The following is a 22875-nucleotide window of genomic DNA, read 5'->3' as shown; positions in this document are numbered from 1 at the left end:
CGCTGACCTTCGTCGCGTGGTTAAGCAAAAGGACGCTGAGCTTGCCCGTTTGAAGCGCCAAAAGGACGCCGAAATTGATGCGCTCCAGGTCGACAACAATAACCTTGGTCGCGTGGTTAAGCAAAAGGACGCTGAGCTTGCCCGTTTGAACCAAAAGGACGCCGAAATTGGTGATGTCCAGCAAGCCAACGCTGACCTTCGTCGCGTGGTTAAGCAAAAGGACGCTGAGCTTGCCCGTTTGAAGCGCCAAAAGGACAACGAAAGTCGTGAGCTCTATAGCGACAACTATAAACTTTGTCGCACGCTTGATGAAAAGGACGCTAAGATTGCCCGTTTGGAATGCCAATTATACGACGAAAGTGATGCGCTCCAGCAAGCCAACGCTAACCTTGGTCGCGTGGTTAAGCAAAAGGACGCTGAGCTTGCCCGTTTGGAGCGCCAAAAGGACGCCGAAATTAATGCGCTCCGGGAAACCAACGCTAACCTTGGTCGCGTGGTTAAGCAAAAGGACGCTGAGCTTGCCCGTTTGGAGCGCAACAAGGACGCCGAAATTGATGCGCTCCAGCAAGCCAACGCTAACCTTCGTGGCACAGTGAAGCAACAGAACGCTGAAATTGCCGGTTTGGCGCATAAAAATGATCAGTTGGTGCAAAAGAAGGACGCTAAAACTGCCAAATTGAAGCAACAAATTGGTGAATTGCAAAACAAGGACGCTGACATTGCCAAATTGAAGCAACAGTATGACGACTTGAAGCAACAGTATGACCACTTGATGCAACAGGTTGAGCACTTGGTGCAACATGACACTGAAATTGTCGAATTAATTAATATGTTGAAGCGTTTGCGCTTTTGAAGCAACATGCGGAAGCTGCGTTTGCCAACTGGAAGCAAGAAGCTGCCGCTGGGTTTGCCCGTTTGGAGCAACAAAAGGACGCTGACGTTGTCGAAGTGAAGCAAGAGGCGGACGCTAAGTTTGCCTACTGGAAGCAGTTAGTGGCCGTTGCGGTTTCCAAATTGGGGCAACAAAAGGAGGCCGAACTTCGTGTGGCTTTGGATAAGAACGCCGGCCTTAGTCGCGTGAACAACCAGCTTCGTGCGGGTCACAAAGACATCAAGGCCGCTTACGACGATGTTATTCAACGGTGCCGGAAACTTGAAGACAAGGGGATCTGCACCGCCCCTAATGACTGCTCCTTCTACCTTGCTTAGTGAATCGTGCAAACGAGAGTAAAGGTCAGCAAATGGAGCATAACCCCTGGAAACCAAAGCAAAAAATCACGTCGATCATTTGAAGCCAAGCGAGGCCAAAGACAACCACAACGAGTCGCAAGAAGTTCAGCGGCTGAAGAACCCGCGCCATGGCGGCGCCGGCTGGATAGGGGGGGCTGCTTCCAGCAAGAGGACGTCCGGTATTCCCATTATACGCTCCGGGGTTGCTGCCCAGGCAGTGACCCTCGAGCTGGATGTCTCTTCGCCATTATCGCCGCCCACGAATTGTGTGGGACCCGAGTTCGACCGTGAGCGCGAAAAACAACACCCGTCTTCGGACGATGTTGCTTTCGGGTGAGGCACGACCCCAAAACTACCAGGTGCACATCCAGCCGTGCGCGTTGCCGGAAAAAAATATTGACCGAGGGGGAAGAGAGAATACATGCTCACCACCACTCTTGCCTTTCGATGAGCCGATCCCATTGTGAAGTTACAGAGATTAANGGGCTCACCAAATTTCACTGAAAAGAAAAAAAAAAAAAAAAAAAAAAAAAAAAAAAAAAAAAAAAAAAAAAAAAAAAAAAAAAAAAAAAAAAAAAAAAAAAAAAAAAAAAAAAAAAAAAAAAAAAAAAATCAAAAGAGTGAGGTCACAAGAGAGAAAGATTTATCGGGATCGGCGCCAGGCCACCAGACGCGCGCCGTGGCTGCAACTCCGTCATCAACCGGCTGTTTTTACAACTAGCTGAGCGTGATGCCGGGCACCATTCCGCGCTGTGGCAGCAACGCTGATTGACCGGCTGGAATTACAACTAGCTGGACGCGTTGCCAAACCCGAGGGGTAAGGAGGGCGCCCACCAACCTTGCCGCTCAATGTGCCTACCTAACTTTTGGTCGGCATCCGTCGTTTCCCTCGCGGGTTCCGACACCCCGTCAACGCCCTGGCGGCTGCGACACCCCGTCAACGCCCTGGCGGCTGCGACACCCCGTCGACTCCCTCGCGGGTTTCGACACCCCGTCAACGCCCTGGCGGCTGCGACACCCCGTCGTCTCCCTCGCGGGGGCGGCACCCGTCGTCTCCCTTGCGGGGGCGGCACCCGTCGAGGTCCATCCGGCCTCGGCACCCGTCGAGGTCCACCCGGCCTCGGCACCCCTTGGTAAGGGCCGTTCGCCCTTACCCCCTCCAGTCCGCCGGTCTTAAACGACGTCGATCCGGGACCGCGGAAAAGTTGCTTAGGGTCGACACCTCAACCTACCGGGGCGTGCCACTGGGAAGTTGAGGCGGGATCAGACTCCCCCCTGCCAGACGTTGGGTGAGTTGGTCCCATAAAAGGGAAACAAGGGGAGTCGCTGGTACTCCCCTTTCTAAACGTGAGTGTCATTTTATCTCCGTTGCCTGAGAATGTCAATTCAACTCCGATACGAAGGTATCCATCAGGCTTCCCTATCTAAACGTGAGTGTCTTCCGACAACCCTATCTGAACGAGAGTGTCATTGTATCTCCGTTACTTGAATAAGGGGTGTCAACCTATCTCCGTTACCTGAACGTTGAGCGTCATCCTATCTCCGTTCCCTGAATGAGTCAGTCCGACTCCGATACCTGAACGTTGAGCGTCATCCTATCTCCGTTCCCTAAATGAGTCAATCTNTCCGACAACCCTATCTGAACGAGAGTGTCATTGTATCTCCGTTACTTGAATAAGGGGTGTCAACCTATCTCCGTTACCTGAACGTTGAGCGTCATCCTATCTCCGTTCCCTGAATGAGTCAATTCGACTCCGATACCTGAACGTTGAGCGTCATCCTATCTCCGTTCCCTGAATGAGTCAATTCGACTCCGTCACCTGAGAGAATCAATCCGACTCCGGTAGGTGACCACAAGAGTGCAAAAGATGCCATTGCAGGGTGAGGTGGAGCACGGCCTTACCCCTCCTTGGACAGTTTCGCTGACCCCCTGTCCTGGGAGTAGTTGAGGGGTTGGCCTCGTCCACCGGTGCGCGCCGCTCAGTGGATGAGTATGGTGCTGCTGTTGGGGTATCGAGGGCACGGCTTTACCCCCACTTCCCTGGACGGTACACTGTCACCTACCGGCCGGGAAGTAGGATAGGGTGACACCAGAACAGGTAAGTATCGTTCCTGAGACCATTTACAGGTCAAGAATTTACTTGAGAACAGATGACTACATACTACTAACTTCACAGGGGACGCTAGTCCACAATCAAAGTCGCTCAAGCGCAAATTGCAAGGTACGTACCATTGACAAGTTGAACTTCCAGCTAAGAGCAAACTACTAACATCTCTAAGCTTGTCCACAGTACATGTGGGTCCAATTTAGATTTAGAGTGGACCCACATGTACTGTGGATGGGGCGACCAGGTCATCAGGCGAGGGGCGATGAACCTGGACCAAAGGGGACCGACGTTGTGGAACGATGCGTGGAGAAGAGGAAGGTTACTGGTTGATCCGACGAGATCCCAGGCTCAGTATATATAGCTATATAGGTCGGGGGGGGGGGAGTAAGTACCACAATACGGGGAGTGGAGAAGATTTTGGAGGCTGACTTTGTTTGGCGCCCACACTGCTTCTGGAACTGCCGGCTGAGCCCGGTGGTGAAACTGGTGCTAAGATCGATTTTGAACCGGTTGCGGGTCCTGAATCCGGCGCTGGCGAAGGCGCTGAGCGCCAGAACCGCTGCTGGTGAAGGGGGTGGTCTCTGAGACCGGCCCCATATTCGGCCCCATGACCGGTTGTGGAGTCTGGCACCGGCACTGGCGGAGGTGCTGGGCGCTGGGGGTTTTAACTGGCTTCAAACAAATTGCTGGGTCCAGGAACTGGCGTTGATGTTTGTGCAGGGATCCAGCGGTGGGCCCGCAGATCGGCTGCGAGATTGGTTGTGAGCCCTGAGAGCGGCGCTCAAATCAATGCTACAGCAGATATCACTGTACGACTTTATCTTTTGCGTCTTCGCTCAAAGGCATACTTAATTCGACACGGTGGGTAATATCAGTGCAAGTCGTATTATAATCTTTCCTGAAGAAACTCCAGACCTGCGTGTTGCTGGGTTTTTCTCGAACGATGTCGTATACTTGCATCTTGGTATACACTTGCTAGAAGTGGGATAAAATTGGACAAAGTTTGCTAAATGGCAAACCATACAGTTGTCAAAGACTTCACCGCCGCCAAGGTTCATCCTGTCACGCAATGCAGTCCAGGAAGAGATTGTGGCACGATCTTGCTGTGTCCCTCATAAATGGTGGAATTTTCTGAGCTTATATTTATGTCACCAGCCACAGACGTCAATAACTGTAAACACTGAATGAATACAAGACCCTTCACAATTATGAATGCTGAGATTTACTTGTCTTTATCAAAAGTGGGCTCATGGTGTTGGTGAACACTAAAAGTGCTCAGACTGCCTATTTTCCGGATGCAAAATCGGGCCACATATACAGTGATACGACTGTGTTTGGCGGAATTAGCAATGGGCCTTTCTCCGTCGCCACGCCCCATTCCTTTTGATGAAGCAGTGTTTGTGGTGCCTGCCGACAAGCCTTCAACTCCACAGGCCCTCTCGAACCTAGTGAGCAATTAAGGGGCCCTCAACGCTGCAAGAGCCGTGTCAAGAGCTTTTAGCGATCATGGCGCAATGAAGAATCTGAGATTTGGTTTGTAGTTAGTAGTCTTTACCTCGAGAAGTTAGGAGAGAAAACGTATGCATCCACTATATGCCACCAACACAACATGTACCGGTACAGATTGGTTACAGCTACAACGGTGCCACCACTAAGTACTGGCTACAGCATTTCTACTTTGGCTACCAGGTGGTGGCGAGCTTGGAGGGAGCGAAGGAATTATGAAGAAAGTGCGTCGGAATTATGAGGAGAGTACGAAAGCATTAACGCTTGGTTGATAATGACATCGTTCCATCTATAACACAAAACGTCTGCCAAACAGTAACCATAATCGTAGGATTTTGGGGCGGTAGTTACTACCAGGTAGTGTAGAGTGAGAGATTATGATAACTTAGGAGATCTAAATGATAGACGGGAAGAGGATCAGGAGCCAACTGTTACTAAGTCGAGCCGACTTAATCTTCGTTGGTCAGCACGTCTATATTCTTAATTATCTGGCAAAGCGTTTGGTGTATCGTGGTGAAGAATTAGCGGTTCTTCGATTTATAATGAGGAAGCAGCGTGCCATGTCAAATTGGCTATCTTCAACTGTTCCCCCCCCAGCAGCGGCTCCTACATATCTTGACAATCGCCTACTAGTCAGACAACAAGCACTCGCCCAAAGCTTTGCCTTCAACCCTCGGCCCAGGTCCCACCAACCAGCGCTCCCTTGCAATGGGACAAGAAAGCAGATCGCCAATAGCAATAACTCCTCGTCTCCGAATCCTACTAGATATCGTCACTTAGGTTTATTCTATAAAGACTATTTAAAGTTGCTCATCGAGTTACCCGCCGATTACTCACCGGGGACGGGGAAGGTGGCGGCCCACTTGGACACCTCATCGCCCAACTGCTTCACTTCGGGCAGGGCGTCGGCCAACTTCTTGAACGACGCCAACTTATCCTTAGCCAACTTGCCTTCCTCCTTTTGCTTCAATTCGATGGAGATGTCGACGGCGCGCTGGAGGTAGTCGGTGACCTTTTGCCATTCTTCAGGGCCGAAACCACGCGTGGTCATGGCGGGAGTACCCACTCTCAAACCCGAAGGGAACAACGCCGAGGTGTCACCAGGCACAGTGTTCTTGTTGGCGGCCATGTTGGCGCGTTCCAACACCGCTTCGACGCGGGCGCCGTCGATGCCCTTCGATCTCAAATCGATCAAAATCAAGTGGCAGTCGGTGCCACCGGAAACAAGGTCAAAGCCAGCAGTCTGCAATTGCTTAGCGAACGCCTGGGCGTTGTCGACGACTTCCTTTTGGTACTGTTTGTATTCGGGCGATTGAGTCTGGCCCAACGCCACCGCGAGCGCCGAGATGGTGTGGTTGTGGGGCCCCCCTTGGTGGGCAGGGAACACCGAGAAGTTGATCTTTCTCTCCAAGTCGTAGGGGATTTCTTTGCCCTTCTTAGTGACCTTTCTGATCCCCTTGCGGAAGAAGATCATCGCCCCTCTAGGACCACGCAACAGCTTGTGAGTGGTAGTAGTGACGATATCCGAGTAAGGGAAGGGCAGGGCAGCGACGCCCGCCAGCACAAGACCGGAAATGTGGGCCATATCCGATAAAACGTAGGCACCGACCTTATCGGCGATTTCCCGGATTCTCTTGTAGTCAATCGTCCGCGAATAGGCCAGGGCGCCGGCGACAATCACCTTAGGACGGAACAAAATCGCGTTCTTTTCCAAGGTGTCGTAGTCAATCAAACCCGTAGATTCGTCAAGACGGTAGGGCATGGTTTGGAAGTATTTCGACACGTACGAGATCTTGGTGGTCGGGGTCTGGTAGCCGTGACTCAAGTGACCCCCGTGAGGCAAATCAAGCCCCATGATGCGGTCGCCCACCTCTAAGATGGCGGAATAGGCGTACAAGTTGGCGGGGGCACCCAGCAACGACTGGACATTGACCCCCCACTGTTCCGGGTCCAAACCGAAAGCCTGCAACGCTCTCTTTTGGCACAATTTCTCGGCCTTGTCGATGATTTCATTACCCCCGTAGTAGCGCTCATCGGGGTAACCCTCGGAGTATTTGTTCTGCATTTCCGACCCCAACAAGTCCATGACGGCCTTCAGAGTAAAGTTCTCCAGCGGGATCAACGTGAGCGAGTGCTTTTGGCGGTGGCGCTCCTGGGCGAGGATGTCGGCCATCTCCGGGTCGACGGCGGCGACGGGCTCGGAGATCAAGGCGCGGGCCAGCGCCAGCAAGGCGTAGGCGCGGCGGGCAAGCACGCGGGCGACGGGGCGGGCAGCGGTGCGGGAAAGCATACTTGGGGATGGTTTGGGGGGGACCGCTGGCTTTTATATATGTGGGCGCCGTGAGGGTGGTTTTAATGAGGGGTGCGCGCGGGCGCGGCGATCGCCGAAGCGTGGAAAATTCCGAGTCACCGCGAAGTGGGGAATACGAGTCAGACCACGACCGAAAAGAGTCAAAAAATAGACGTGGAAACGAGTCAAATAGACCGCAAACTGAGTCAGTGGGCGTCGGTGATAGCATGGGGGTCGACAAGCAGGGCGATGGTGTCCATAGATGGCCTCTGCTCGGGGTCGATCGTGAGTGCCTGTGCGACCCACTCCGGTACCGGCGCCGGAAGCGCTCCCCCACCAGCATACTCCTGATACACCAAATCCGAGATATGGGCCAGTTTCCACCACGGCGCCACTTTAAATAGCCTCACAAATATCATCGCCACCAGCCACACGTCGGAGGCGGCGCCCAAATAGGAAATCTGGGTATACTGCTCCGGAGCCACATACAGCGCCAGACCGACCAATCCCACCGCTGGCACGGCTTTCGTGGCCACAGCAAAGTCAACAAGCTTCACTAGACCGCCCACCATCACCGTATTATCGAGTTTCAAGTCGCGATGGGCGATCCCTTGGTGGTGCAAATACACCACTGCCATGACGATTTGCGCCATCGCCTCGGCTTTATTCTGACAATTAAGCCACCAATTGGGCTTCCCAAGCTCCATGTACATCTTAGGGGTGTCGCCAAGCCAATTGGTGGTGAATTTCGCCACCGCCACCACGTGAGGGTGGTCCAACAGTTTGAGCAATAGGTACTCCAGCTCCACCCGCAGGCGGAACTGCTTGCGGGACTCGCCGGCGCGGCGGTCGTGGTAGCGCTTGACGGCGTACCCCTTCGCCACCACCACGTTGCTGGTGTTCCCGGTGCCCAACATTTATCGAGTTTTGGTAAATGATGAGATGAGATGGAATTGAGGGGGAGATACCGTCGTGTGACTCAAATGTTTGTGTTCAATAAGCTTTTAACCTTATAATGATTAACTTTAGGTTCCGAACAAAGTCGTAAACGGTGAGTTTGGCGGTGTTTTGTGGACGTTTTGGCGAGAGGATAGTGAGAGCGGTTGAGGGGGGTCCGACGGCAAACACCGACAAAGATAGGGATGAATGATGGTCTCAACTAAGACTAGAAGGTAAAAACAGCCGGGGAAGCCTTAAATTTTACTGGAAAAGTGGGTATTCAATAGGGTTAGTCGTCGTTCGGAGTCAAATACACAATTGGACGATTTGCGAGTGGGATAAAGCGGCTATCGGTGGAAGGCGATAAGTCACGTGACAAAGACTACCACAGATAGTGATAACCAAAGCCGAGACCAAGACCCCACCACTAACAAACTGAAAATTCGTATTTTAGTGTAACTGTATGGCTTAATTGTGAAATTAGAAGACGACTATACTCTCAAACGAGTCAAAATGGTCATCTTCGGCCATCTCTATAACTCTCCTTTAAATTTTTCGATTTAGGGCTATCTGTTCCATCACCACTAAGGTGTGTACATGTCTGGCTCGCTTCCTCAGCCTATAACTTGTGTTATCAAAAAAAAAAAGAAGGGCCCGACCTCGGCCTTTAATCCCTATTTTACCCCTTAGTGTAACTCCCACAATATTTACCAATTCCACGTAAAAAACAGAGGGAATAACAACTGAACCTATACACCAATCAACCCTAATTATACCTCAAATAAAGACGTCCTCCAAATCTGACCGTTTGCTGCCATACAGCTTGTCTCACTTGCCGTTAGTGCCTTCGATTGTCTCAATACGGGTCATGCGCCTTCCTGCACAATGATAACCCGTTCCTCTAAACGGCGCAATCGCTACCAGAGAGGGGGCTCGAAGAAACCCCCTCAAATCGCCCATAAGTACCACTTTTTCAGTACCATATACCATTTCTAAGACACCACCCCCTCGACCCTTACTTTTCTCGCTTGGTTGCTGGGACAACCACAGCCCCGAAATTTCAGAGATAGCAATATTAGACCCCCTCTGGTTACGCAGCCCCGGCCCTCCCCCCATTCGCACCCAGCGGCCGCCACCCGGGGTTTATAATTCATCCAGCCCCCTTATCAAAACTCCACTACGAAAACCCTCTAGTATTCGCTGAATTATGAGAGTTTCCCACTTGTCGCTTGTGCTCGCGGGAGCGCTGGCGTTGACTTTACCCCAGCAAGTGCTTGACGCCGCCAACCAGCTCCAGGAAGGGTTCAACGTCGGCGACCATTTGGACGCCCTTAAGCAGAACTTGGGCTCGCTCGGCGCCATCGGCCATCACGCCATTGCCAGCGTCATTGACAAGTTGCAAGTGCCCAAGGAACAGGCGCAATTGTGGGCGGAAATGATGCTTGAGTTCCCCGACGCCGTGGCGCAGTTGGACTTTAAGGCGCCGGCGAAGAAATTGCTGGGGTTCAAGCCCGACTGGCAGTTTGTCGTCACTGACGCAAAGCACCCCAACTACCAATTGAGGGGTAAGTCCACTCCTGAACTGTTGGGCATCGATAAGGTGAAACAGTACTCGGGCTACATCGACGACTTGGAAGAGGACAAGCACTTCTTCTACTGGTTTTTCGAGCTGAGAGGCGACCCCAAGAAGGACCCCACCATCTTGTGGCTTAACGGCGGCCCGGGTTGCTCGTCGCTTACTGGTTTGTTCTTTGAATTGGGCCCCGCTTCGATCGGCCCCGCCTTGAAGCCGATCCCCAACGACTACTCGTGGAACAACAACGCCAACGTCATCTTCTTGGACCAGCCGATCAACGTCGGCTACCTGTACTCGTCGCAGCTGGTGTCGGACACCGTTGCCGCGGGCAAAGACGTGTACTCGTTCCTCTCGTTGTTCTTCAAGCAGTTCCCCCAGTACGCCAAGAACGACTTCCACATCGCTGGTGAGCTGTACGCCGGCCACTACATCCCCGTGTTTGCCACCGAGATCTTGAGCCACGACGACCGCAACTTCAATTTAACCTCGGTGCTCATCGGCAACGGGTTGACTGACCCTTTGACCCAATACGAATACTACCAGCCCATGGCCTGCGGCGAGGGCGGCGCCGACCCCGTGTTGGACCAGGAACAATGTGACCTGATGGCGAAGCTGATCCCGCGCTGTTTGTCGTTGATTCAACTGTGCTACGACTCCGAGTCGGTGTGGTCGTGTGTCCCCGCCACCATCTACTGCAACAACGCTCAAATGGGCCCTTACCAGAAGACGGGCAAAAACGTGTACGACATCAGAAAGAACTGCGAGGGGTCGTCGCTCTGCTACGAGGACTTGGACTACATCGACAAGTACTTGAACCAGAAGGAAGTGATGGAGGCGTTGGGCGTCGAGGTCGACTCCTACCAGGGGTGCAACTTCGACATCAACAAGAACTTCTTGTTCGCCGGCGACTGGATGAAGCCCTACCACAGAGCCGTCACCGACTTGCTTGAAAGAGGGTTGCCCGTGCTCATCTACGCCGGCGACAAGGACTTCATCTGCAACTGGTTGGGCAACCAGGCGTGGACCAACGTGTTGCCGTGGAAGCACAGCGATGCCTTTGCCTCGGCTGAGGAAAAGCCCTTCGAAATCAAGGGTAAGTTGAGAACTCTCGGCGGCGCCGTGTTTGACTCGCCCCTCGCCTCGACCAAGGCGGGTACCGTCAAGAACTACGAACACTTCACTTTCTTGAGATTGTTCGACGGTGGCCACATGGTCCCCTACGACCAGCCCGAGCTGTCGTTGGAAATGCTCCTGAGATGGATCAAGGGCAACTACAAGTTGGAAAAGAAGTTGTTGCAATAAACCTTCATAAGTGCGTGATAAATAAACGTCTTAAGTAACCGTCAGATTTCAATCTCTGGGTGATCGTTTAGATGACCGTTTCCTCTCCGGTAGGGGCTTGGTAAACTTTTCAAGCATCGTGATGACCTCATGGCTTTGGAGGCTCCAATTTCTTTTAAACATAACGGTCATATACAAAAGTATTTCATACTCGTAGTGGCGGCGGAAACTTGGTGGCCATTGCTCGTAAGGAAGTAGCACCTGTGTCATAGCGTACCAGTCTTCCAGAGTATACTCATAGGGGAGGGTCTGCGGCAATGTGGACACAAACTGGGTAAACCGAGGCCAGCAGCTAGCATCTTTTAGTGCCGCATGATGGTACGCTTGCCTGAATTTGTCATGGTCACCAGCCAACCGCTCATCAAGTTTCTTTTGGAGGGAATCAAAATCATCATTATAGTCATCCCCACTGAAAGTATGGTGGATCTGTAGTTGTTCAAATAACGGGATCAGCACCATGGTATTCATGGACCCGTTAACTTTCCGTGGCGGTACCCCTATTTCAGTTGCCCTCCCCGATACGGCTTCAATGAACTGTTTCCAGTGGCGTACTTGACCATTTACTGGTAGATGGAAGCGGATAAACTCACACAAGACGTCACTGACCACCGTCCCCGCTTCGTTTGCTTCATTATCGCCATTAACGTCTTCAACGTGGCTCCAGGTAGCTGTCACCAGAGGGGTAGCTGCTTCGCTCTGTAGGTCCCGAGAGCAGTCCCACGCCACCTGTAATCGGTTAACCGTATCTGCCAACGCCTCCACGGTGGCGTCGGTCGCCTGCTGGTGCGCTCCAAGCAGCTCGATCGCCAGCGCTAGCGCCACGTCGGGCTCGGGCTTGGTGTCGTGGTGGTAGCTGGGCGCCGGCAGCGCCGATGGTGATCGAGGAGGAGACATAACTGGTAAGAGCAGTTGTAATCAGTTCCGGACCCGTTCGTGACGGGTGGATTGGTGATAGCCGAGGTGCAGGGGATCAGGGGGTGAGGGACAATAGGGGGTGTCACGAGACCCACAAAACGGCTTGGAACCGTCGGAGATAATCGGTGACGCAATCGAGCGATTGTGGTTATCGCAGTGCCGATTTGTTGTGAATTTTGCTCGGAGTTTTCCTCCATGAATCGATTGATGAAGACGATGATGACAATGGCCCAGGCGGTGGTCAAACCGGTGATATTTGGGATAGTCGTGATTGTCGTCGTGATCAGCCAGCGCATAGTCAACCGATTGTGAGTTTTAGGTGGTGGAGAAGGGCATTTGGTGGTGGTATGGTCCGGGTATCAAATGTCGACAAAGATGGGGGTTAGCATAATAAGTTAAGCAATAATGAATGAATACTCCATGGTATCAAACTTAGAGAATGCGTTAAAGGGGGGAAAGAATGGTGTTGTTGTTGTTGTGGGCACTGTTGTTGATGGTGGTCATCGCTTACTTTAGAAAACAACATCATCGTCGTGATGCGAATTGAAGATGAATACCACCTCAATCATTTGTTTACTTCACAAAACAAAATCACGCCATTCTCATGAGCTGGACTTGATTGATGAAGCTTTAAACGCCGTTGTTTACTTTCACCAATGGTCGCGATGAACCAAACTTGAACTAACGTCAGCAGCATCAGTATTGTTGGCAGCTCGAGGAGACAATGTAATTCAATGTGTAACCAATATCTGAATAACATAGCAGTTATCGTTCTTCACATCGTAGGTGCTGACAACGTGTTTATCTCCAAACGCCAGTGTACGCGACTCATCGTGGCCATCCTCCAATCCACAACGAACCATCACCAATAGCAAATCCTTTACCCTGCTTTACTTGATCACCATGAACACTCGCTATGTTGTCAAAGCCACTTCGTCCTGGTATAGCATTTGAGACTGCCAGATGGTAGGCCATAGCTATTCCACGATTGAACCAGTAATGCAAATACCAATCATCACTAGCCGATACCAGTAATCATAACAGTGACCTTTGGATAATTGAAACCAATTTGCAGTTGGCTTCAGTAGACTGGTAGCGAAGCAGTGGCCATATCGACAGGGAGTAGCCATCACTCCGTTAAACTACCAATTCATAAAACCCATGACCAACAATGGATACCCAAGATCGTTCTGAAACCCTTTTGGGTGATTAAAACCAATTTGCGGTTGAATTTCGTCGACTGATATCACTGCCATAGTCATTGTAGAAGGTCTCAGCCACTCATCAGTAAAACCATCAAATCAGATCCAAATCATCACCAATCAATACCAACAACCATCCTGCTAATTCACAAGCAAAATTCAATCCATTTAGGTTCAATTATCCTCGATATCTTGTATAGTTCCAGCCTCTGTTTTGGTCCACCTGATGTACCGCCGCGCGCGCTTTAGCCCGCCCACCATAGTGGAGAGACACCAGGTCCACGCCGCTCTCCAGGTCCGCTCCCACACGCCATGACGCCCACCATCCTGTGGCTGAAGCACGGGTTCCTTGCATACGCCAACCCCCATCTCTACGTGACCCACCTCGAGTGTGTCGACGGCCAGCAGTGGCGGTTTGCCCCACCACACAAGCTCCACCCGCTGCCGGTTTCCTTGGTGCTGTGGCTGAATCCAAGCACCGACTTGGTTGTTGCCGACGTCCTGGGCAACTTCTACATCTATCTCGCCGGTGTGGGTCTTGTTTCCCGTTCGGAGACCCCCGCTTATGAGCTTACCAGCTATAACCACATCGAGATGATCTACCAGGACTTACTGGTAAAACTGCCGCTTGTGGGCTTCCGCTGGTTGAAGATTGCCAAGCCGCTGATCATCAACGGCGCCGCTGTCCGGGACCCGGCGCTGAAACAGTTCTCGTACCTGGTCAAACAGGTGCCGCCGATCGGCGTGACCCACCCGATCCCGACGAAACAGGCGTGTATCACCGTGAGACGCAACGGGAGAATTACATTATACCATCAGGGGGAACACAAAGTGGAGTACCATCGCGTCGACTGCGAGCCGCTACCTGATGTGATTGACGTTAGCCACGCTCTGATTGGTTTCCTTAAGGATAACCGAGTTATGGTCTCGGTAGTGGACTCACTAACTCAACAATTGTTTACCTACGCTGTTTCAATCGATTGGGGCCACTTGACCCAACTGGCGGCGCGCCAGAAGGAGAACCCCCACTATAATACCCCGGATAAGGATAAGACTCCCCCAAAGCTTACCGCGACAAAATTGGCACAAATGGCTCTTGCCCCGACATACGTGTTTGACGACGAGCTGGAACAGTGTCGCGAGGGCCATTTCGCTAACTTACAAGTGCTTAACTGTACTGCCACCCACGATATCTCGTTGCTCGTGTGGTACCAGTACGAACACGAAACGCGGTTCCTCCGCTACCAGTTGGTTCCCGAGACTGAACTAGTACTGAGTCTGTTTACTCAGCTCGCTGAACGCAAAGGGATAACTCCCACAAACCCTGCTAACGCCCAGCGAACATTACGCCTTGCTGACGAACTAGTGCGCCCAGGTAAGCTTATCAGGATCGACGAGATGGAGCTGCTGATAGTGTTTGTGTTCGAGGACCGCATCGACGTGTTCCTGCTCGAAATGGAGCTTATTAATCATAAACATTCCACCCCAAAAGATCCGCTGGCGATGGACATTGACCGCCCCGTGGAACCTGAAGTGACGAAGATCGCTCTGGTATTCGACGTTGGCTACGATTTCGCCGATATCCCCGCGTCTCCGATGATTGTGGTGTCCCCTACGCTACTGTCACACGTTGCCTTCTACGATAACCACCCGAAATTGTTCCCCGTCGAACGAAAATGGGGCCAGCAACTATCGAAAGAACACGTGTACACGATGGCGGTGGCCTTCGCTCACTCCCACGCCCAGGCGTGCTATATGAACTGCTGTTGTGATGATCTTATTGTGCTTATAGCGGCTGAAGTGCAACGGCTAGCCGCGGCTAAACCGCAATTGGCTCAAGATATCGTGCTGTTGGTGCTTTCAGAGTCGCATAAGGCGATTAACTTTGCGTTAGACACTTTCTCACGGGAGTCAGTGGACAAATTGATCTCTAACCCGCCATTACAAAAGCTTTTAAGCTTGCAATTACTACTTGGCGAGCTTGTACCGCGGCCCGTGGTCAGTGATATTGCTTGGGTGGTGCTCAATATGCGCAGTACCAGTTTCGGCATCATGTTCTCGTTACTGAGTATCTACGCTCAAGTGACGAAAAAGAAACCCATTGACGACCTGCTTGCTGACTCAGTAACTCGGGGAGAACGTATCATATCGCTTATCGGCTCGGTGAAGTGGTTTATTGACTTGATGGTGTACATCTACCAGGAGCTCTTTCAGCTTCTGATATGCCGTAACCAGCCGAATATGGACCTGAAAGTGACGATGGAGAACTCGTTAGCGCTCCCCATCCTTCTCGCCAAAGTGCCCCGCTTATTCTTGATGTACGCGTTGTCATCAATCGGCAAGACGAGAGAGATCTTAAAGAAATTGCATAAAGACCTCGCCGAGGCCAATAAGCTCTACACTCCCATGAAAGAGGCGTTGAACCGCTACTTCAGCTTGACGCTGCAACTCCCCATCACGTTCTCGCTGTTTGAAAACTATTTGAGGGAGTGTGACGCCTACATCTCCAAGGAGCTCGCCGCTAAATTACAGGGTAAAGACCCCGGCTACGCCCTCAAATTGGAGCAAAAGCTTGTCTGTCAGGGTGAGCTTTTACCAGAAATGCAGGAGATCGCCCTGGTGCTTCTAGACCGCCACCAAGTGAACTTGAACCGAGACATGAAGATTTCAGAGCTCTACTTTTACGATGTTGACTGGCTCTGCGTCGGTGTATCACTGCCTCATCCGCCACGGAGACCGCTTAGATTGCCGATTACCACTGATGCTAACGAGAAGCAGCTGCCATTTCAGGCTCGCCTTCCCTATGCGGTGAACGAACACATTGACGCCTTACGGAAAATTGTGGTGTCCGATGGCCCCAAGCTGAGGCTCAGGAAGTGTACCCGGTGTCGCCTGGTGAGTCTCGTTACTGATCCGTTAGTGTTTGATGCTCCCCACACTATTGGCTTGTGGACGATGGTGTTCCAACGAACCTGTATCTGCGGCAACCTGTGGGTCAACATCGGTAATTAACGGTGTCAACTAATGCCTGATACCACGACTTGATTGCCAAGCTGTGGTCAGTGGACTGATACTCGCACTAAGCATATTGGCTTCGGTCAACAGTACTACTATACGGAAAGAGAAATAAATGGACTAATGAAGACTATTAAGAACCAATTCTACTAAAGTGGAGTAAATATCACTGCTGATTTAACCACCAAAGGTTCAGAGTTAGAGATGACGAGTCTATCTCATCGCATCAGGTAAAATTTTCCACATTCTTTAGAGCAACGCCCTCTTAGACGCAACGCTGTTTCTGCACACGGCTAGCGGCGCACTGATCGCTAACAAATTTTCCTACGATACGACGAATTTTTCGCACAGGCGTTGAAAAATGGTTAACGAGCAAGGCGGGGCCCTAAAGGCGGGCATGCCATTGATCGTGTAAAGCCATTATTGTTGTAAACGTCAAATTTTTTCTCTTACACACCACTCATCCTAATGATTGAAGATAGTGTTTGTTTTGGCCGGGTCGAGTACGAGACGGCGTGGGTGCTTCTCGCGGTGGTCTTCCTTTGCCTTTTCTATGACAATCTCCACCGGAAAAAAAGCCGAAGACAAAGACGACGAGAAAGAGCTGAAAAAAGAAGGTACCAAAAAGAATTGGTTTCAAAAGGCGTTCGGCACTAACCACCACCACCACACGCTGTGGAAGTGTCCCTGTTTAAGAGGAATGGAAAAGAAAAGGGTTGAGGCGAAAGTGAAGCGGAAATTGGACGAGGCGAAGACTCAGCGTATCCGCATCCGATATACAGTTAAAGTACAAAAAAGTCGACCTTGAATGATTGGGCAATAATATGAGACGATATATGAGTAAACATGATGATGGAAAATTCTTGATCTTTGAAATAAATCTTAGTAAGTTCGTTTTTGGGGTGGCTGGTGAGTCGATGTGGCGATGTAAAGCGAGATTAGTGTGAGGGTCACGTGAGCAATTTGTAGTAGATGTAACAGGTCATGTTATTACCACACACACGTGATGAAAACAATTTAAAGGTTTCCAGCGATGACGGAATTTGGCTGGGGAAATAGTGTGGGGTGCGGAAAGCTGTTTGTGTACGGAAAGGTGTGCGGAACATCGGAGCGTATAGTGCGAATGCGGCAACCACTTCCGCCGGAGACCACCACCGAGTGCCATACACCCCCCCCACCTACCACTCCCCTCATCTACCCCTTAACACGTTGATATTGTGATTCTACAATAACAGCTGCATAGGAATCACGTCATCATTAACTCCTTTAGCTTATTTCCGTAGCGTATGTTCGGAACGTGCACCCTATGAAGTGGGGAGCCTCGGAACCGCTTCCGATAAACTATAAGAACCAAACACGAGCCTGACAAATTGACCTTAAAACCCACCTCCTATACATTATGTCACCTTCGCAGGACACCTCCGCTTATTTCAAGACCCTCCCCGCTCACAACGTCGAGGCGTTGTGGCCAAAGATGGCGGCAGTGGTTCCGCCAGTGCCGGCGCCGAGAGCAGTTCCGACACTCTGGAAGTACAATGATATCCGCCCGTTATTAGAGCAAGCAGGCCACCTCGTCGCCGCCGCCGACGCCGAAAGAAGAGTGCTTATGCTCATTAATCCTGCCCTCCAAGCTCCGCAAACTACTGACACTTTATACGCCGGATTACAATACATCAACCCTGGCGAAGTCGCCCCCGCCCACCGCCACTCAGCGTTTGCCCTCAGATTTATCGTCGAAGGCGAAGGTGCTTTCACCAATGTTGAAGGGCTGAGATTGTATATGGAACGGGGGGACGTCATCCTTACTCCCCGGTGGCAATGGCACGACCACGGTAAGGAAGGCGAGGGGGCGATGGTGTGGCTCGACGGGCTTGACCTCCCCATTTTCCAAGCTATTCCAGTGAACTTTGCTGAACACTACGAAAAAGATGAGTTCCCCGTGACTCAAGAAGGTAACCCTGATTTGCGGTTCCCGTGGTCCGAGACGCAGAAGGCTCTTGATGGAAATAAAGATGCTAACGGGTATTCGTTCTACGAGTACCGCCAGACCAACGGCAAGCCGTTGCTGAGTATTATTGGCGGTAATGCTGAACGGGTGGAGCTGGAATCGCCCCAAAGACAGGAAAATTCGTCGTTTGTGTACCACATTTATGAGGGTAAAGGGTATACTGAAATTGGCGATGACAAGATTGAGTGGGGTCCCAGAGATACTTTCTGTATCCCGGCGTGGAAACCGTTCCGTCACGTGGTTACTGAAGGGCCCGCATACTTGTTCTCTTATAACGACAAGCCGTTGTTGACCAACTTGGAAGTATACCGCAAGGGTAAGTAAATGAGATATGAAATAACGTGAATGAATGTCAGAATTTAAAGGAAATGTACACTCATTGAGTGAAATTTGAGTTAATTGACGTAGAAGAGTAGGTCTGTACGGTTTAAAGTGGCAATTGATTGATATATTTGGCTTAAAAGGCAAAATGTGCACTTCAGGTGGTCTCGTACCATAAAGCGGCTTAAAAATTTGTGTGTTGTATAGTTTGTTCGGCCTTGGAGGAATACCCCGTCGAAGATACTTACACACCGGTATAGGTTTACCGGTAGGTGACCGGGGCATGGGTATTCGCCGGTAGGTTCCGGCGGTGGTGCACTCGGGAGGAGTCCGCGTGAGTATTATATAGAAGCATACGTGATAACTCCGGCAACGGAGTTGTCACGGTGCGGGCAGCTTAAGGTGTTCAACCCTAGGCTGAGCTGAAGTCACCCGCTCGTTGGATGCACGCCCTGCATACACCGTACAGACCCAGCACATACCCGGCGGGGTGTCGAGATTACAACCATATGCATCTAAACACAGTTATCGAAAGGTATCAAGTTTGAAGTAATGTTGGTCTCGACATCCCGCCCTTTTTACGTTTGGCTATTTCGAGTAGTACACGACTTTCACCCAACTTAATACAACATTGTGCATATTCGGTACAGTGGTCGAGAGGTTAAGACGCTGGATGCAGGTTCCAGTTCCCTTGTGGAGCGCAGGTTCGAACCCTGTCTGTGCCGATACTTTTTGCCCGCACTATACTTCTTCCATCACTCATAAAAACTACTCCCTTCTAATCTTACTTTTTTATGACTAGCATCTATTACTCTATAATATCGCTACTGAGCCCGAGCAGCGTTTTTCTTCAATCTCTTTCTCACCGTTTGCGTCCCCAGCCACATTTAAGCGGCCACCCATGAACCACAAGACCCTGTAACTGAACGATGGCCAACGCCGCCGTTTCGTGGGAGTCGTATTTGACAAAGGCACACCCCTTTTCCGGGTGGAATTTGAAGTCGACAATGTAGCCAAACTGTTGTAGTAACGGGATAAACTCGTGTGGGGGCGTATAGTGGGGGACGTTCCCCAAGTAGACGGTGGTCTGCCACTGGGCCAGCTGTCTCACTACCAGCTCGTACAGCAGCGGGTGGATCTGCGGGGTGGCGTGGCCATTGTTTTGGGTGTGGTTATGGTAACCTGGTGTGTGGTGGTTGTTATGGTTCTGGTAGTGCGAGTTACCGCGATGCGTGTTGGTATCGCTGTGGTAGCTCTGCTGGTGGTAATTCTGCTGGTAGCCATTCTGGGAGTGGTTGTTTTGGAATCCATTTTGTGTCCGTTGGTGGTCATTATGGAGGGCTCTGCCGTTGGTTCCAGTGGTCGACGGATAGAACAGTTGCGGGTAAAACTGGGGAGGATACGTCTGCAGCGGCACCGCCACCTGATGCTGCTGATGACCATGACCTTGGTGTTCTTGTTGTTGCTGATGACTTTGTTGTTGTTGTTGTTGTTGTTGGTGGGGTTTATCGTGACTTCGCGCGGCCCAATTCAACCGGAGGGCTCGACCCGACACCCACTGGCCGTTCATTTGTACCAAGGCGGTTTCAGCATCTTCTCTTGACGTGAAACCAACAAACCCGTAGCCTCTCAGCCGCCCCAGTTGCATGTCCCACATCACGTGGGCCAGCTTCAACAGCGGGTAGGCGGCAAACAGCTTCGCCAACAAGTCGTCGTCGACGTCGGGACTCAAGTCGCCAACAAACAAATTGAACAGGTCGTCGGTGCAGTCCTGCGACAGCAGGTGGTAGGCCCAGTTCACCTTCAAGGGGATGTTATCCACCAGCGCCTGGGCGAGTGTTTGGAGCGCCTGGTGGGCGGCGTCAAACGACCCAAAGTCGGCGAACGCGTAATTGAAGCCCGGCCGGTTCTTGTCGTTGAGGAGCTTGACAGATACCGGTACTTGTTTCGCTGGCTCTTGCGCCGGTGGCGCCAGGGACGTCGTCGACGGTTGGGGTGGTGGCAGACACGCCTCGGCGAGCATTTCCCGCACTCTCTCCTCGGGGATCAGCTTGGCCAAGTTGCCGATGTAGAGCACGGACAGCAGGCACCCGCGGCCGCCCATGGTGGCGTTGGCCGGCGACTTAATCATCGGGTTTTTCGTGTGGTGGGTGGTAGCGATAAATTCTCGGTGAGGGTTCTCGGGACGGTACCTTTTTTTTGGGGTACGGGTTCGTGACGGAAAAACACCGCGGGCGGGACCGCACGCGACGAATACGGTGGTGAAAACAACGGTGGGTACGATGATGGTATTGACCGGTTGTGTGACTACTTTTACTTGATCGACGCTAATTACATTAAAGCTAGTTGGTTTAGTTCTGATGGTCACGTGGTTGTGGTTGTTTTCTGCCGCTTTACCCCACGATAGATGTAAGACACCTGAATTTTTTTGAGCGCGACGGAGGAGAATTCGCCACGACAAACCCGAGAATCGGTAGGGGCACGCTATGGGGGACCACTATCACAGGCGTCAGCCACGACCCCGTCCAACGACGAATCGTCTATAGACTTTCAAGAGAAAATTTGCCTTGCATCAATATAAATAATATGTAGCTACCGTTTGTCACCAGTTTCTCCAGCTAAATACGTCAAGTATCACTACAATCATGGTTCACTTATGCCCCATAGAAGCTACTTGACCGAAGCATCGTTTTATTAAAGCTTCGTTTGATTCAGTTACAATTTCAAGCCATCATTCGATTGGAGTACAACTGGATTCAAAAGTACCACTAACACCTGTTTTCGCATTTCCAACTCAGAGTACCACGACACCTGCCTAATTTATTCTAATCAGTCAAAAAAGATCAACCAAGTCTAGTTACCAACTCATTCTTTTGAATAGCTGAATAGCGAGTTTCAAAACTCTGATTATCAATGTGTATCCTAGATGTTTGACTCCTCCTATGTGTTCTTGATTTGGGTTCACGCCGCGCACGGGCATGATCTGCGATGCCGTTACGCTATCTTATTGACGATGCCCACGCCGTCAAGCAGGCGAAGCTGGCATTGGAAGCCGCCGGTTTGTTTAACAAATTGGAGAAGATCCATAAGAACGACCACGGCCAGTTTGTGGTGCTGCTGACTCTGGACACCCCAATCCTCGATTTCCCTTATGAAGAGTATACAACCAAAAACAGCGATATCACGCCCAAAATGCCTAAGAAATACGCCGTGTATCCTCCAATGGTGCTTTTATCCCACCCCCTCGAGTCTGACGACTTGTCCTGGCTTCCTTCCGGGTGTACTCACGTCGCCATCAACCAGCCCATCGACGACGAAAACAACGCCATCCGCCGTCCCACCAACTTGAAACCGCTTGTGGGTGATTTTGGCCCCGAACCAACCCCGCAAACCATTGAAAACCCCACATCCGACGACTTTAACCGAGCGTTTTGGTGCTCGGCCACCCAGAACCAAATCTGGCAAACGTGGGCTCCCCGCCACACGATGTTCTCCCGGGGTAATATCACGGAAAAGGCGAGAATTTTACACCAGTTTGGTGACCTTTCCGGTACGGTGGTGGTCGATTTATATTGTGGTATTGGCTACTTTTCGCTTTCCTATTTGAGGCTCGGCGCTACCATCATCGGCTGGGACATCAACCCGTGGCTGATTGAAGGTTTCCGCCGAGCTTTGGAGAATGCCAACTACACCTATAAAGTGATTTACCCTGGTGACCCCTTCGACGCCTCAGAAATTGACCCCCATGGCACAATTCGCGCCTTTCTCTTCCTTGAGTCTAACGAACACTGTCTCCAAAGATTAGGCACTGGCAACGCCAAATTGCCTATAAGCCATGTCAATCTAGGTTTGTTGCCCCTGTCAAAACCGCTGTGGCCGATTGCCCATCAACTTGCCCTCAATTCCACCTCAAACACCACCAATATCCATGTCCACGAAAATGTCCATAAAGACGATATCGAAAGCCTAGGCCAATCAGCGGCTAAATCCCTCGCCGGCGCCTTAACCCAAACAACAAAAGTAAAGACGTTTGCCCCCGACGTGTGGCATGTGGTCTACGATATCAGCCGTTAAACCCTTAAGGGTCCACTGCCAATTTCCAGGGTCTCTTCCCCGCGTTTTCCTCCCCTCACTCGCTCCCCGCCTTATTGCTACTGNCTCCCCTTTTTTTTTTTTTTTTTTTTTTGTTTTTCGCAGCAAGTCATCGTCAGACCAAATACAGGTGGAGCGTGAAAGGGTGCACGAGGACACAGAGCATAGCGGCACCAAAAATTAGCCCATTCAGCATGTACACGCCAAACCCAAGCCCCCTCAATGACGTCGGTGCCTACATCCAACCACGTAATGCCACGCTCACCAACAAACACCTACTAGTTGTATGATCTGATACTCCTTGTGCCACCACCTGATTGCTTTGGGCGTAA

The 22875-nt window shown here is 51.3% G+C and overlaps 9 protein-coding genes across 9 annotated transcripts in view; 5 read left to right on the top strand and 4 right to left on the bottom strand. All coding sequences in view use genetic code 12, as the record gives it.

Annotated features, from left to right (window-relative positions):
- Window positions 1-853, top strand: part of DIURU_003884 (uncharacterized protein) — a gene marked incomplete at both ends in the record, with an annotated part of 2866 nt that extends 2013 nt beyond the window's left edge. The window contains one exon of the mRNA XM_034156695.1: window positions 32-853. Within this exon, the coding sequence (XP_034011349.1) occupies window positions 32-853 (822 nt within the window). The remainder of the gene's footprint in view (window positions 1-31) is intronic.
- A 4820-nt stretch (window positions 854-5673) lies between these two features.
- Window positions 5674-7134, bottom strand: SHM1 (glycine hydroxymethyltransferase; the record flags this gene model as incomplete). Its single annotated transcript, XM_034156694.1, has 1 exon — window positions 5674-7134. The coding sequence occupies one exon, from the start codon at window positions 7132-7134 to the stop codon at window positions 5674-5676; it is 1461 nt and encodes a 486-aa protein (XP_034011348.1).
- Window positions 7135-7340: 206 nt separating this feature from the next.
- PRR2 (Prr2p) lies at window positions 7341-8051 on the bottom strand (the record flags this gene model as incomplete). The annotated part of the gene is made up of 1 exon (XM_034156693.1): window positions 7341-8051. One exon carries the CDS (start codon window positions 8049-8051, stop codon window positions 7341-7343), a length of 711 nt encoding a protein of 236 aa, XP_034011347.1.
- A 1229-nt stretch (window positions 8052-9280) lies between these two features.
- On the top strand, window positions 9281-10951 carry CPY1 (carboxypeptidase C; the record flags this gene model as incomplete). Its single annotated transcript, XM_034156692.1, has 1 exon — window positions 9281-10951. The coding sequence occupies one exon, from the start codon at window positions 9281-9283 to the stop codon at window positions 10949-10951; it is 1671 nt and encodes a 556-aa protein (XP_034011346.1).
- Window positions 10952-10999: 48 nt separating this feature from the next.
- DIURU_003880 (uncharacterized protein) lies at window positions 11000-11884 on the bottom strand (the record flags this gene model as incomplete). The annotated part of the gene is made up of 1 exon (XM_034156691.1): window positions 11000-11884. The coding sequence occupies one exon, from the start codon at window positions 11882-11884 to the stop codon at window positions 11000-11002; it is 885 nt and encodes a 294-aa protein (XP_034011345.1).
- A 1535-nt stretch (window positions 11885-13419) lies between these two features.
- On the top strand, window positions 13420-16119 carry MED16 (Med16p; the record flags this gene model as incomplete). Its single annotated transcript, XM_034156689.1, has 1 exon — window positions 13420-16119. The coding sequence occupies one exon, from the start codon at window positions 13420-13422 to the stop codon at window positions 16117-16119; it is 2700 nt and encodes an 899-aa protein (XP_034011344.1).
- A 1402-nt stretch (window positions 16120-17521) lies between these two features.
- On the top strand, window positions 17522-18454 carry DIURU_003878 (cupin domain-containing protein; the record flags this gene model as incomplete). Its single annotated transcript, XM_034156688.1, has 1 exon — window positions 17522-18454. The coding sequence occupies one exon, from the start codon at window positions 17522-17524 to the stop codon at window positions 18452-18454; it is 933 nt and encodes a 310-aa protein (XP_034011343.1).
- Window positions 18455-19313: 859 nt separating this feature from the next.
- DIURU_003877 (uncharacterized protein) lies at window positions 19314-20555 on the bottom strand (the record flags this gene model as incomplete). The annotated part of the gene is made up of 1 exon (XM_034156687.1): window positions 19314-20555. One exon carries the CDS (start codon window positions 20553-20555, stop codon window positions 19314-19316), a length of 1242 nt encoding a protein of 413 aa, XP_034011342.1.
- Window positions 20556-21439: 884 nt separating this feature from the next.
- TRM12 (Trm12p) lies at window positions 21440-22525 on the top strand (the record flags this gene model as incomplete). Its single annotated transcript, XM_034156686.1, has 1 exon — window positions 21440-22525. The coding sequence occupies one exon, from the start codon at window positions 21440-21442 to the stop codon at window positions 22523-22525; it is 1086 nt and encodes a 361-aa protein (XP_034011341.1).
- Window positions 22526-22875: the final 350 nt, after the last annotated feature.

This window comes from Diutina rugosa, assembly GCF_008704595.1.
Source record: "Diutina rugosa strain CBS 613 chromosome Unknown scaffold54_size82597, whole genome shotgun sequence".
Lineage (NCBI taxonomy): Eukaryota > Fungi > Ascomycota > Pichiomycetes > Serinales > Debaryomycetaceae > Diutina > Diutina rugosa.
This window is presented reverse-complemented; position numbering and strand designations above follow the sequence as displayed.